A 16,521-nucleotide genomic window follows, 5' to 3' on the forward strand; every position below is an offset into this window, starting at 1 on the left:
CTTCAGGCTAGGAAGTAGTCTGAGATGTGTTCAATCTTAGCTTTGCACGTAGAACAAATAGAGAACATTTTAATATGGAAGGTCACGCGATGCTATATTGAGAAGAGGATCATTTGCTCTAATTATTGCAAAGTGTTGACAGGTTATTTATCAGTCGAACAAATTCTGTCAGCTCAGAGGTACAGTGGGAGGTGAAGAACCACTTTCATTGGTACAACCATGTGTCTAGAAAGCATTTTAGGCTTCATCAAGTAGGTCTTTATAGATATTAGAGTTTCTGTGAAAAGGGACAGGAGCTTCATCTCTGCTGAATGAAAACTTTGATTTTTCTAAAGCCAGAATTACAAAAGGATTTTAAAAGTGGGAGTCTTTGTACTGTGGTTTATATTTCCCACTTCTGAGCCTGGATTTTGCCACAGGCAAGCCCATGAGAAACCTCCAACAGAGCTCGGAGTAGGAGATAAAGTGGCGTGGAGAACAAACTCCAGCCCAAATGCAGGAATGAAAAAAAAATTTTTTAATACTTTTTTTCTGGCCTTCACAATACACCAAATGGTTTTCATAAAACATTTATGCAGGTAAGATTTGAGGAAGCAGGGAGAGAACATGAAAGTCAGCAGCTGCAGCTCAGCCCTTACCAATACGGTAGGATTAGTTAAGTCCTGCGGAAGTGTGGTGTTTCGTGGGCCCCTGTTACTCACTACCTCACCTTGGACAATCTCACCTGTCTTAACATGAAGCTTTACTTATGATGAGCCCTCAGGCAGGGCTCTGCCTTACAGGGTTAAGTGTATAATAAGTACTGCTTTAAGTGTAGTAGTTTCCTCAATGAGTTTAACCCTTTGTTTGCTGCACCCTGTGGCCATGTAACCTTCCCGTCTATGAAAATGAATACTAATTATCATTAAAAGCCATTCTTCTCATTATGTTCCAATGGATGGCATCTTTTATAGCTTGCTAATTATAAGCACACAGAACTGAAGTGCTTGAAGTTAAAGAATGTAAACAGAGCTGTAATAGATTTTCATGCTGAATTCTTTTATTGATTAATTGTTAATTAAAATTTCTCCAATCTCTACCCAATTAATCCATTTAATTTATTAGATACTGTAATAACCCTGATTCTGTATTTGTGGATTGTACTTATAGAATATTCTTTTTATTCTCTTAAGAGGATTTCTTCATAAATAACTAACTCATACAGACTTAAAGTACTATGCTAAATCAGAAGGTATAGAAATTCACCATTCAACATTTTATTAACCAATAATTGGTTAGAAATGACCATAATTACAGTCTTAAAGTTGGAAAGAATCTCACACTGAGAGGTGTGAGGTAACAGCTAACTTCCATTCAGAGTCATTTAACTTCTGGTTGAACATGTAATCAATTGAGGAATCATACCCATTCTCTTTAGATGGTCCTGCTTGTGAAAAAAAAAAAAAACTTTCAAGAAGCTAAAATGACCCCTGTACCTTACCCTCATTGGCCCATACTCCCATGTCTGTCTGGAATGACCCAGAATAAGCTTACCCTCTTTTCCATAACAGTGCCCTTTAGATGTGTAAGATGTCTGGTGTGACCCATTTAATTCTTCTCTCCATGAGAGATTATTTCTACTTTCTTCAGCTAGTCCTCAAATGTTGAGACCCTTCAACAGTCTTGTCCTTTTCTAGACTCATGGAGCTTTCACTCAGCAATGAAAGGAAAAAAGAAACACACAATACTAAGAATAATGAGATTCTCATAGTGGAAGGAAAAAATACTACAGGTTTATAGGTAGGAAAGGAGATGGGGGAAGGAGCAAACCTGGCCCAGTCTTAAAACCTCTCTAGATCAGCAGACATAACATGCACACCCGATGAACAGATTATAAACATAATGCCCCATCCCACATTCCCAGTCCTTTTACCTTGTTCTGGTTTTCCTACATAACATTGCATCTTCTAGTATACTATATAACTTATTTGTTTATTATTTTACTGTCTCCTTTCATTAGAATCTAAACTCCATGAGGGCAGGAATGTTTTCTGCTACATTAAGTTATGAATCGCTAGCATCTAGATCATGCTAGACACATAGCAAGCACTCAACAAATATTTATTGAACAGTATTTATTGCTTAGGTATGGCTGTTCAGTTAGCTACCGGTCCATCTAACTAAACCTAACAACCAATTCATATGTTTCCATCTTGCCCACTTTAGTAAGACCTTGACAGATGCCTTGCAGAAATCCTGATATATTTAAGATGGGAGGAAATTGTAGAGATAGCATCATCTGGTCTTTGCCAACTCAAGTCGGCTTCTGGTAATCATTGCTTTCTTTTCTAAGTATGGAAGTACTCTCTTTGTAATTCTAACGTAAAATAATTTTTCAGATGTACTGTTCAGCTCTAATGTGGAAGGAACCCTGCTCAGTGACCTGTATAAAGGTATTGGCTCATTTAGTCTTTACCTCATTTAGTCCTCATATTTAGTATCATCCCTGTTTACCAATGCGATTACTGTGGTCTAGAGAAGTTAGGTAACTTTAGGGTGGGACAAATGTAAAGTGGCTAAAAACATTCTCTTAGTCTTGCCTCCTAACCCACACTTAAATTCCCTCCTAGTTGGTTCTATGCCTTACCACTTTGAAGATCATTCTTGATGTGAAAGCAGAAGATAGAAGTTGAATTATTTTTTTTCCATCATCTGTTGATGTTGTGATGTTTCACACAACACCATCTCCCTAAGCAGTGACCATCCTTTTTTTTTTTTAATAATTGAAGTATAATTGACAAACAGTTATATTAGTTTCAGGTGTATAACATATTGATTCAACAGTTCTATACATTACTGAGTGCTCACCACAGTAAGCTGTAGTCACCATCTGTCACCACCTGTTCTTACTCTTTACACTACCTTACAGGTTTTTCAAGGCCCTCTCTGGTTGCATGTTACATTAAACAGTCTGTATCTTTTAGTCCTTTACAACTGTTAAGTTTCTAGGTGTCCCTTTCCTCTAGCCTAAAGAAAGTAGTTTCTAAATATCATCTACTTTCCTAGTGCTAGAGATCAAGTCCATAATCAAACATGGCACATTCTTTATTGGTATTATATTAGAAAGGAGGGTTTAACTGAATGATTTTTTTCTTTTTGTTTTTTCTATAGGCCTTTAAGCCACAGTGTTAAATAGAAAGTAACTGTGACTGATTTTCATTCATACTTTGACTTAATTTGACTGCTCTTGTTGGTATATATGACAAAATGATCATTTTTGGTTAAGTTGTTCCAATATAATCTTGGATATATTTTAATTAGATTTTGAGCCTTTTATTTTATACACACACACACACACATACACACACATACACACACAGTGACAAATTTTCTCTATTGAATAGAGAGACATTGTTGATGCAGAAATTTGCCTTATGTATCAATTTCATACTCTTAGCAGTCTACTAAGAAAAGTCAAAGAAGCGAAAGGTTGTGAAATGAAAAGTGACCTAGGCACAGAGTCTTCTTCCCAATGTTTCCCAGTTTCTGAAGATCTCACACACGGTGTTAGCTAACATCAAAGAGGGAACGTCTGCATTCTGTCCAAACAGAATCTTGCCATAATGATCACAGCACATTTAGAATGTGGTATTTATTTCTTATTGAAATTTTTTTTAAACTTTTGTTTTTCTCCCTCTGAATAACAACTCCAAGGGGTTTTGTGATACCAGTGAGGGTGTGAAGAGATTGTATTCTTACTGGGCTTTGCACAGAAGCTTTGGAATTGGGATAGAAAACATCTCTGCCATCTTTATGGTAGGGTCACAGGAGCTGACGTGTCTCTTCTCTTCCTGAATTCCCCAGCAAGGACCACCAGAGTATGCTTTATCTGGTGACTTTTACATGGAAATTCAGGTGTCAGCAGACACTTCAGAGACCTTCTGAGATCTGCCTTGATAGCAGAAAGGGCAGATGTATGGATTAATGTCCTAGGTTCAACCTCAGGAACACCAAGTTCCACAGGTGAACAAACTCACTCTGTTTTATACTGGGGCATACATACAGGTTTTGAAGAACTGAGTATTTTCTAGGAGTGGAAGGGGAAAGATAAAATCCATTGCCATTATGACACGCCTCTTTCCAATAGGCTATAAATATTTCCAAGACTAACAGTTAAAGCTACATCAGAAGAGTTCAGAATAAAAATGTAAATGTGCACAACTAAAAGAAGAAGAAAATCTTTAAGAATGGCATTGTAGGTGGATTTTTTCTAAAAAAATATAAAACTTTGAGTATTAAAAAAATCCTCACCAGCTAATAGAAATACATACCAGTTTCTCATTCAGGCTTTTCAGGGCTGCCTGCTCCCACCTCTCAGGTCAGCCTCATTTTCAGCTGGATTTCTTCATTTAGCTTTTATTTATAGCCTATCTCCTCACTGAGCATACATAGAAACAGTTGATGTCAGACGCAAACGGGATGAACTCTGTTCTGAGGGTCAGCCAGACCTGAGACCTTTGTGAAAAGGTGAGACAATAATGGAGAAAGATTTATGGAGAAACATAACATACTGAGAGTTACTTGTGAATCTGTCCTTTATTTCTTTTATTCAAGTACATAAGTAAAATTAATAGAAAGTGCTAAACAGAATATTGTTAAATATATTGTGTTACTTCTGCCATTTACAACAGTCAGTTCAATTCATGGCTGAAAGAGTGTTGATCATCTCTCTTACTATAGGATACAGGGTAGAGCAGCCCTAAGTATCTTTAAGTGGCTAATTTCTTCAGCCACATCAGATTACTCTCTCCATCTTACGAGCTTTTGTGTTCAGAATTTCTTGATTGGAAAAGAAAGCCATGCTCCCAACTATAAATGATACTCAAATGTGTTTTTTCCTCTACATTTCCCTCCATCAATTAAGGGAGGAAAAGGAGGAGATGTTAAAGGGAGGCACTTATCAGCAAGCCTTCTGCTACCTACAAAAAAACACATGATTTGTTGTTAGATTACATAGATGGGGCACAGGATGAAATTCAGGAAGATGTTTAAAAGGAAGTGGTATGTTTCCGAAGCCTCACTGAAGTCTGCCTATCATGTGAGGGTTTAATAACATCAGCATTGTCACTCGCCTGAGCCCGTGTGGTCTTCTTCTCGCTCAGAGTAATGACTGCACAGTTGTAGATGAAAGAACACAGAGGTCTTGAAGTGTTCTTGTCAATGTCAGATTACAGGTGGAAGGCACGTGTTCACTATTACTGTTATGTGGTTTCTTTGCCCAGCTTTGACAGGACAGTGGAAGATGGCTCTGATATACATGACTCAGGCACTTTATTGAGACATGACCCCGTGGAAAAGCACTCAATATCAATCAGTGATCAGGATGTGGAACCACTGTCTCTGGTTCTATTGGCTTTATGCCATCAGTAGATTTTTGACAAGGTCAGTGCAGTGGCAGACCACTTACCTTTCCGAAAACCAAATGCACTTTTAACAACAAGCTCTGATTCAGGTCACTAATTTTCATTATATAAATGATAACATAATTGAAAGACCTTGTCCTCTAAGAATCTGATAGAAAATCAATTATTAACTCTTTAATAATATTGTCTGTTGATAGCAAGCTAATACTTGTTCTCTAATTTACAGAAAACAGTATGGAAATTAGGGAAGTCACATAACTTGCTAAGGGCTTTTGCAGTAATGTATATAAACTTAATTTTAATGAAGCAAATATATGTTGTTGTTCTAAGAATTTGTCTTTAAGGTAACTGGTGATTTATTTGGGAGGGATGAGAAAGGTAAAGCAAAGACATCCCTTTGTAATGTAGATGACCAGCCATATTACATATAAAGTGCAAGACTATTTTTTTTAAAGATTTTATTTATTTATTTGACAGAGAGAGAGCTCACAAGTAGGCAGAGAGACAGGCAGAGAGAGAGCGGGAAGCAGGCTCCCTGCTGAGCAGAGAGCCTGATGTGGGGCTCGATCCCAGGACCCTGAGATCATGACCTGAGCCGAAGGCAGAGGCTTTAACCCACTGAGCCACCTAGGCGCCTCATGAGACTGTAATTTTTTTTTAAAAAGTCTCTTTTTAAAAATATATTGGCCTCTTATTTATTCATTCAACAAACATCAACAGACACCTATTACACTGTGCCAGGTACTCTGCTAGGAACTGGTCAGAAACACATAAATGAGAGATACTATTTCCACTGTAAAATCTACTCATATAAGTAAATGATACTATCAGTGGTTTTCTCATTCTGTTCTTTTCAGTTCAATAAAATATTTGTTAATACAATAAAATCATATTTAAAAAGCTAATGTGAAAGGGAATGGGGAGAAACTGCTTAGTAAGTACAGAATTTTACTTTGAATTGATAGAGATGTTTTGGAATTAGGCAGAGGTGTTTGTCATCTATAACGTTGTGCCCTAAACGTTTGTACTCAATGCCCCTGAATTGTACACTTATTTAATGTGGCTGATTTTCTGTTATGTGACTGCCATCCCAGTTTTTTTTAAGTTAATGAAGTTTATGGTTTATTTCTCTTGATATTATTTATTTGGCTTTGTAATATATATATTGGAGTGGAGAAATCTAGCTTAGTCCCTTTTGGGTATTTTGTTGTTGTAGTTTTCAATAGAATTCTGAAGATTTTTCTTACAAGTCTTGAAAATTTCTAGCGAAGGCTCTTACTCACTTATTTTTCTGGATATTGTGAGTGGGATTTTTTTCATATTTTTAAATTCTTTATTGCTGCTACACAGGAGAACTCTGGAGCTTTGACGTTTTAGTTTACATCCAGCATGTTTTAATCTCCCTTTTTAGTAAGACTCCGTAGAATCTTGGATTTTTCTAGGTATCTGACCAAACATCTTTAAGCTGAGATGGTCCCAGTTTTACATATTTTCCTTAGTGATGCAGTATTCTAAAAGTTCCCTAATATTGAATATTAAACCACTTTGCATTCCCTAGAATGAATCCCACTAATTATTATGATATTTTATTGAATTATATTTAATAATCTGTTGAGGATTTTACATTTATCTTCATAAGGGCGTATTGATTATTCTCTTAGGTTAGGTTTTTATACTAATTTAATAAAATCACTCATAGCTTTCCATTACTGTCTACTCTGGAAGACAAAATATATGGAATTAGGTTCCCTTGAAAGTTTGAAATGCTTCACTCTAAAACTATCTGACTTGAAGCCATATTTGAAGATAATTTTAAATTTAATATAATCTGTACTCTCACAGTTATGGTTACGATCTCTTCTTTATTTCTTAAGTGCATTGTTTTGTTTTTTAGAAAGTTGCTAATTTCATCAAAATTTCTCATTTCTTAGTATTGTGTTCTTTTTAATATTAATATTAGTATCCTCTTATAATTCCTTTCATATAATTTATCCTTCCATATACTTTATGTTTATTTGGGCTTTCTTTTTACTGAACAGATTTTTAAGTGACTGTGTTTTAGGTGGTGTGTTTTGTTTTTAAGAAATTACATTTTAGCTTTATAAACTCTACTGATTTTTCATGTTGCAAATATTTCGTTGGTTTTCTCTATGTGTTGTTCCCTCCTTTTTGTATCTCTTTTGATTTAAAATTTTTAATTGAGTGCCTAGCACCTAAACTTTCTTTTAAACCATAATGAAATTTTTGTGTGTGTGAATTTTTTATAAGAATATTTTGAGGTATCCCATAATTTTCTTTTGTGGTATTTTAATTTTACTTTTCTGGGGCCATAAAGAGTTATTTATAAGTGTGTGATATTTGTTTTATTTCAAGAATTCTAGGAGATTTTTATGCCTGTACAGTGTCGAATTTATAGCTCCATCATTTTGATAACTTATGGTTAAAGAGTCTGGGCTATAAAACAACTACTTTTTTGGAATTTTTTTGAGCCCTCTTGTAGCTCATTATATGACTGCTGCAATGACTGCCACCATGGTAACTGTCTCATGTATTCTTGAAAAGCTGGGGGTTCCTGCCTACGTTCATAATGTCTAACAATTTAGGCTTCTTCATTTTATTTAATTTTTCAAATTTTCTGTCTCCTTATATGGAGGAGGGTGCAACATCCTTTTTCTATTAGGAACAATACAGGTAGATTAAACATTTCCAAATGCAACAATTGTATGTCTCTGCCTTTCTCCTAGCATACCTTATTTTGATGCTCTATTAATGCCTAGACTATTTTTTTCTCATTCTGTATTTTGCTCTCCAATTCCTTTTTTTTTTTTTTGCTATGAACTGTCCTTTAGTTGATATTAATATTGTCACTACCTGTCATCATTTTGTTTGCATATTTGTGATATTATCTTTGTACATTTTTCTTTTCTTATTACTCTTTTTGCTTATTTTTCCTTTCATTGTATAAATATCTTGATGATAGCGTAACAGTAGAGTCAGAGAGGAAAGGATGGATGTGAGTGGCAGAGAAAAATGTGCCCTGTTTTGCTGAGCAGATTCAGGGGATAAAAAGGGACTGATGAGGGATAAAGCAGGTTTTCAGCTTGGGTGGTTGGGAGCAGAGTGTAGCCTCAAAATGGGAGATATTAGGTTGGATGTAAGACAGGCTGAAGTTGAGAGAGAGAACTGACGGGCTTCCTCCCTGTCCGTATGTGACACTGGCCTCAGGTAATCTGGCAATACAGCCAGTGGCTGGGCTGCATTTAGAATTGCAGTCATCCCTGAATTCGAGCTGAGATCCTCACCCACTGCTTTGGTGGCACTGATGGCATATCTCATTTCTTCGTAACTCAGTTTTTTTGTAAATCAAGACTAGTAAAACTTATTTAAAAATACTTCTGTAGACGTGTTGAAGAGTATGCATGTGATAAACAATGTTTAAATGCTTGAGGGCCTTTTGAGTGCTTGCAGACAAACAAAGGCATTGTGATTGTGAAGTAGCGTTATTTTAGAATGAAAGTTCCGCCTTAAGTGTGTCTGATGAAGAGTTAAACTATTTTTGAAAATAGGACGTGTACAGCTTCGTCTATGCAGTGAAATGCCATTTCCCACTGATTGGATCGAGCCTTTTCTCCTTAAGCCTTGCTTGCTTCTTCCAGTGCTCTGTGCTTGGCATGGTAATCAGGGACTTCTGCTCTCAGTGATAGGATGCTCCTGGCTATTTCTCCAGCTCGACTTTCCCACAGCTTAGCTCCTTCCATTTCCCTGGCAGGGTGCATGGTGTGTATTTTTAAGTGGTAGGATTTGGGGAAAGCAGTTCTGTGAAGAAGGAATGTGATAGACGGGGATGTAGAGCCGGAGAATCAGCTGGGGTTGCTAGCTTTTAATTGAAGTTTAGTTGGAGGTTCAATGAGGTGAGACTGTTATGACAGATTTCAAAACGTAATGATAGGAAATGGGCTGGGTTCATCAAAGTCAGAGTAAATACGGAGCAACGGCTCAGCAACTCAGCATGAAACAACAGCTACAAGCCCTCAAAAAAATATAGAGTAATTAAAATTTGCATTGTGCAGTCCTCCTTCTCAGTGGGTACCTTTCCAGGGAAAGCAATAACTTTATTGTGAAAAATATAAACACAAATTTAGAGATGTAAATTACATGCATGTTTTAATCTTGTTCATAAACACTGAAAGTTTTAAAACTGTAAATATAATCAAAGCACACAACTGCAGCTAATAGCAGATTTGAGAACTCAAGAAGTGAAAGGCCCTCCAGTCTCCCCCAGCCCTTACCCCTTACCCACCCCAATCCTACCTGCCTATCCCCTTTTGTGTATTTGGAAAAGAAGAGGTGGGGTTCTGTCTTCCAATTTCAGGGGACACAAATGCAAGGACTCACCATACTGTGATGTAAGGCCAGGGTTTCCGGAGACTGTTAAAAGTCCTTTGTCCCGGCTCCACTTCTGACACTTTCTCAGCTTTATAAGGGTCTCTCCCAGTAGGGAATGACCTGGTATCTATCCAGACCATCAAAACTCATGGTTGGAGCAGTCGTCGACATGACCCAATGTAGTAATCTTACACACTCCATCTACAGTGAAAAGAGAAGTATTTAAATAAGCAACTGTACTCTATGTCTCTCTCAGTGGATTCCCTTTTTCAGATAAGATAGTGGAAATTTAAAGGATGATAGGAAGAGATATTCATCAGAGCAAACTGTCATTTATATAAATCCCTTCAAATGAAATTAAAGTGTGGTATTCAAGGGAAATACAGCTTTAAGGAATCAAACCCAAAGTTTAATTTGAAGAGTCTTTTTAGTATGTTGTGTACCTGGGTGAGTCTACCAGGTGAACATGGATTGAAGTTTTTCTTGCTCAATGGTTTTAAGGTGGAAAATAGAAAGTGTATGAGAACTTATCATTTGCTCCGCCAGTATGTAATATGGTAGGGAAAAATTGGGACTTGGAAGTAGAGTAAGTGAAGTGGTTGTGAGTTTGAAGACACACTTTTAATTGAGACCACTCATTCCACCACTGAACTCCAAAAGAGATGATTCTAAACACCATTGAGCCCTGGCCTGACCCTGGCAGAGACTTTACCATACAGCCTTTGTGATGATTGCCTTAGGCTTCCCTGGAAAGGAAGTAGGTTTGGGGCAAGTTCCAAAAAGAGCTCTCTGATCCAATTTGATTGGAGTATTAGAATACTGCAGTTTTCAGAAACACCTAGGTGGCTCAATTGTTTAAGCATTTGACTCTCAATTTTGGCTCAGGTCATGATCTTAGGGTTGTGAGATCGAGCCTGTGTCGGGCTCCAAGCTGGGCATGGAGCCTGCTTAAGATTCTCTTTCTCCTTCTCCCTCTGCCCCACAACCCCACCCCTCTTGCTGTCTTTAAAAAAAAAAAAAAAAAAATAGGGAACGGTGAAGTTTCTAGAGCAGTCCTGGGATTGAGGGTGGCATTGGGGCTCGGAGGAGGGGCTTATGACATTGTGTCACCAAACTGGAACTTTTGGGGAAACAGGAGGGATGGATGTAATGAAATATTAGTAAAAGCATTTGGGTCTCCTAATCCTGTCATACTATTTAACACTGTTTTTCTTGATTTTAAGGATAGGCATGTATGTTGTGCTGAGGCACCATGAGCAAGAGTGGCTGTCTGTGCCTTAAATATTTTGTTATTAATCTTTAGTGATGGGACTAGTGTGGAGTAATTTATACAAAGATAATGTTCCTGTTTTAACTAAGACATACCAAATAATAAGGAAATATAATTCACCTAAAAATTCTCAAACTAATGGATTAAAGACCTAAATATAAAAACTAAAACCATAAAACTCTTAAAAGAGAACATGAGCACATCTCTCAGAACCTTGGATTTAGCATTGGTTTCTTAGATATGATACCAAGAGCAAAGGAACAAAGAAAAAGAATAGAGTGAACTTCATCAAAATTAAAAATTCTGTACATCCATGAACTACCAAGGAAGTGAACATACTTAGTCCACAAAATGCAAGAAAATATGTGCAAATCATTTATCTGATAAGGGTCTAGGACTCAGAATATATAAAGAACTCTTACAACAAACAATAAAGAAGACAAAAAACTCAATAAAAAAGTGGGCAAAGGACATTTTTTCAAAGAAGATATGCAAATGAGCAACATGCACTTGTAAAAATGCTCAGCATCAATAGTAATTAGGAACATGCATATCAAAACCACAATGAGATAACCATTTTTATACCAGTAGGATGGCTACTATCACAAATAAAACAATGCAAAACCAAAAATAACAAGTGTTTGTGAGGATACAGAGAAATTAGAACCTTCATACATTGCTGATGGGAATGTAAAATAGTATGGACAGGGTGGTATAACAGTTTGGCAATTCCTCAAGAAGGCTAAGCATAGAATTGCCATATGACCCACTATTTCAACTCCTAATTATATACCCAGAAGAACTGAAAGCAGGCATTCAAACAAAAACTTGTATATGGATGTTTGTAAAAGTACTATCATAATAGCCAAAGTGGAAATATCAAAATGTCCATCAACTAATGAATAGATTTTTTTAAATGTGGTATATCCACATAGTGGAATATTATTTGGTCATAAAAAAAGGAATGAAATATGATACACGCTATGATATGGAGGAACTTGAAACCATTATCCTAAGTGAAACCAGCCAGCCAGACATAAAAGGCCACATATTATATGATCCCATTTACATAAAACATCCAAAATAGAAAGATCCATAGAAACAGAAAGTAGATTCGTGGGTACTAGGAGCTTGGGAGAGAGAAGAATGGGAAGTTCCTGTTCAGAGGGCATGAAACTTCATTCAGCGTGATAAAAAACTTTTAGAACTAGATAGTGGTGGCATTGTGACTATATTTAGTACCAGTAAATTATACACTTTAAAACTGTTAAAATGGCAAATTTCCTGTTATATGTATTTTACCACACACGTGAGAAGTTCCTAAACCATATAAACCTTGTAGAAACCCTGGTAATGAAATACTTTTGACGAATGAGTTTAGGTTTGCTAAGGGATTAGATATATTTCAAGCACTGCTTTGGGACTGGGGGGAAGCTTCTGGTAGTGAAAATGTGCATAACTGAGGGTCAGGAGCCCTGTGTTCTGGTCCAGACACTGCTGTTATGTGGTGCAGGGTGAGTCATGTAAACTTTCAGGTTCTCAGGGGACTTGGACAAATTTTCTCAGTCATGTGTGGGACCTTTTCAGACTTCACATAACTTTATACACCCTGGCCCCTTCCCCAGTGTGAAGGGTAGAATATTTCAGACAGAATGCTCTGATAACAGGTAACAGGGTAGCATGGTACACACAGGGTGGGGAGGGTACAAAGGTGTCTTCTTCCGTAAAGCCTTTGCAATATTGCGAAGTCCTGAAGCTGATTGTGGTAGTCCTCCCATTCCCTAGACTAGAGGAAGAAGCTCATGTCTTCACATAGTGTGCACTAGCAGGCATTTACAGCACACGCCTAGGACTGTGTGAAGTACAGCTGAAAGACACAGAGCCCCTCAATTCGTGGAGTGTATGTTCTAGAGGGAGGAGATATCATTAAAGAGTTAAGTACTGTATGAGGTGAGTACTCTGAAGAAGTAAATGATGCTGAGGCTTAGGGACAGCTGCTCTGAGGAAGTCATGAGTGACCTGTGATCTGCGAGGTGACTTAGAATTAACAAGAAAACATGGAAAGGGGCAGATTGGCTTCCCTGGTGGGGAGAGCACTGTGAAGAGGATGGGAGAATGGGCATGGAGAAGATGGTGAATACAGCCTTATTCTCGAATGCCATGCTGAGTTGTGGCCAACGTCACTGAATTAAAAGGCCAGGGGAAGTATCTCCCTGAGACCACCACGGGCACTTCTACCAGCAGCTGCCGCTTTCATGTCCCCACCATACCACTTCCTGCACTCCGAGCTATGGAACCAGCAGTAACCACACAGACTCTCTGGAACTGAAAGTGCTCCCTGGTGTCGACCGCGACCCGAAGCCACCATTCCTCAGAGCCCTTAACATCTCCACAGCACAGGGCAGTGTGGGTCGCAGAACAAGTGGCTCTGGAGTGTGACACCCAGCATGCTGTGCGACTGTTGAGAGGATGTTTCTCCTTTTGGTCTTTCAGTTTTCGGCTCATCAAACCAGTAAATCTGGGCTTTGAGGATGGTGAAACTACCAGACTTCTACTTAGAAAGTGGGGACAGTCTTTTGCTTAAGCCTTAGCAGCCATTGTACTCGGCCAAGCCATTGCATGTGTTTGGTGGGTGAACTGGTCCCACTTTTGCAGTGGAGGCAGCATTTCCACATGTTGATGGAGCCTGGGGGTGTGGGGGACAGAGCTCACACCTGCTGCCAGTTGGCTACTGGCCTCCTAGGAGCCTGCCCTGCCTAGCAAGGATGCAACTGGGGGGCCCAGAGCTGACCTGCAGGTGTGTGTGGTGCTCCTGGCTGGCATGTCTGCTGTTCCGCAGGGAAGGGGGCAGTCGTAGCCTCGACTCAGGCTACCCTGTTAAGGAAAGGAGCTCATCACTAAGTCCCACGTCAGGCACTCCCGGTCCAAACTCAAGTTTAGACACTTAGTGTACTTTCTTCTTTGTAACCATAAATCTGTGCTATCAGGCTTATTTTTTTTTCCCTTCGCTTTCAGGAGAGTAGATCTGGAGACACAAACAGCTGTGTTGAAGAAATAATTCGGGTAAGGACTTTTTTTTTTTTTTAAACAAATCTTACCAACTGGTTGGACGTAGATTCCAATAGAACAAGGCATGTGGCTATGTTGTCAAAGGAGCCTATTTTCTGTTTCTTGTTTGACGCTTACCTTTTCTGAGGGCAATCATGGAAGTTGCCTAAATGCCACTTTATAAAAACATTGCTTCTTTTTGAAATCTAGGAGCTACCCATCAACCTGATGCCTTCGTACAGGCTGAGGTGACACTGTGTTAAAGTGATCGTCTGGGAGACAGAAGAACAGAGTTGAGATGAAAAATATGGTTGTGCACACATTAGATGCCCCCATTTATCACCCTCCTGTTTAGAAGCGTCCTTTAATAGTCTGTACTTTCCACCCAGGCAAGGGTTGCCTTGTTATTCTTCTCCTAAACTTAATTAGAATCAGGAGCACTCTGACAAAGAGGTAATGTTCAGTGTCTGAAAATTTATTTTCACATTGTTTTGCATCTTAATGTGTTGCCAGTTACTTCCTGTAAGGCTGTCTTTTTCCTCCTCAAAATCTCTAGTAGATACCCTCCATGAACCAGTTTCACACTCAGATATACTTAGGTTGGGCTCTTCCGCCATATTAGTGTTTTCCTGAGTACTCAAACTTATAATCAGGATGTCATCTTCAACCCATATTTTTTCTTCACTCATATTTTTTCAGGGGAGTAACCTAATAATTTACATTCTCAGAGAACTGATATTATGCTGGGCAAAACACCAAGACAAATTAGACCAGATGGAATGGCAATTCCCTATAAAGAAAAAACGTTTATTTTAATATGTTTCTAACTTTTGGACATCCTACACACTTCTTGAATTGCTAGTGAGTGACAGTAATATAATTATTTGGTTTAAAAATTTGCATTTATCATCAAATTGTTTTCAGAGGCAGGGTTTTTTTTTTTTTTTTCCTTCCTTCCTGGAAAGCATTATTTCATAAATAAATCTTTTAACTCTCAAGTTGACCAAAATAAGGAATTGAAATTTGATCTGTTACGTTCATAATGATTTTTGTTTTTCTGGCAAAGATTTATATAGAAAACAGCTGTCATAATGGGTAGCTTCATTTCTGGCATTTAATATATGTTAAAATACATATTGTATTTTATATCTGTGTTGTTTCTAACCTGGGGCTTTGTTTCAGATTAAACAACAAATAGAGTAAAGTATTAATATAATTTTCCTGTTTCTCTTTTGACATACTTTCATGTTTAGAGTCCAAATATTCAGTGTTTAGGCCTTCTTAAGCACTGGTTTATTGGTTATGGTGTTTATATCAGCAAAGTGGTAATACTGGAACACAACAGATCCCTCTTTGGTTTCCCAATTTATAAGATCCTACCCATTCTTATCCTTTCTTCTCTTTTCTGAGGATATGGTCGAAATCCATCACCTGACCTTTCTTTTCTGTACTCTAAGCAGAGCCCGAAGTTTGAATAAGGGCTTGAGTAATTCACACAGCAAAATGGTATCATTGAGGTAACATAAAATTTCACCTTAAATACAAATAAATGCTGCAATCAAGGGTTTAAAGCATTATTATTTTTTTTTTTTTCTCAAGAGAGCTGATCAAAGCCTTATGCCCCCTGCTCCCACATCTACTTCCTGATACTGGCCCTAATATTCCGCGGTGCTGTCACTGCCATGGCCCACTTTGAATCAGGCATGGAACAAAAGGGAAAGCCTGGACCAAGCAGATAATTGATTTGGAAACACATGCAAGGTTTAGGGCAATGGAAATGATGATTTCCTCAAAAGGCAGCTGAGCCCTCTCCAAGTTCTCATCTTCCCAGAGCCCATGAGGAGCGGTCCAGAGGGAAATGGTATAGGCTTAGTGGAAACAGAGGTGATGGTGGTGTCCAGCTGGGCCTTTTCTCTGCCCTCACCTGTCAGCCGGACATGTTAGTAGTAGTAGTTGGTACTGAGGGAACTCCTAGAGGATCACATCAGTGTTCCCAATTTTGCCCAGAATGTTTCCTTGGTTGTCCCCTGCCTCTCACACACCAGTCGTTTTCCAAGATTGTCTTTTTCTCTTGTCCTAAGCATTTCCTCTCCTCCAAGCACAAGCATGGGGCTCCTTCTCTGTGGTATTTATTGTGCATCTGCCACATTGGTCTTCATCCCACACTGTGCCCCTAATGTCTGGAACTGAGAATTCATGATTTTGTAGAATGAATAAATGAGTGAGTGAGTGAGTGAGTGAATGAAGGAATCCTCTAAGGGAGAATGAGTGATAGCTCACAAAGAGATTCCATTTGCTCTAAATCATGGACATGACTTATTGGTCTTTTTAGTACTGGGTTCCCATGGATAGTCTTTGTGGAGCCCAGTCTTCCTTATCACTTTCTCTCCCCTTGTGATCAGCTCATGTAAACCT

General features: G+C 38.3%; 1 protein-coding gene across 1 annotated transcript in view; it reads left to right on the forward strand.

Moving 5' to 3' along the window:
* Positions 1-16,521, forward strand: part of LOC111155836 (AF4/FMR2 family member 3) — a 531,558-nt gene that overhangs the window by 237,142 nt on the left and 277,895 nt on the right. The window contains exon 5 of the mRNA XM_022516254.1: positions 14,074-14,121. Within this exon, the coding sequence (XP_022371962.1) occupies positions 14,074-14,121 (48 nt within the window). The remainder of the gene's footprint in view (positions 1-14,073; positions 14,122-16,521) is intronic.

Source organism: Enhydra lutris, unplaced genomic scaffold (genome assembly GCF_002288905.1).
Source record: "Enhydra lutris kenyoni isolate GAN:26980312 unplaced genomic scaffold, ASM228890v2 scaffoldscaffold44, whole genome shotgun sequence".
Classification (NCBI taxonomy): Eukaryota; Metazoa; Chordata; class Mammalia; order Carnivora; family Mustelidae; genus Enhydra; species Enhydra lutris.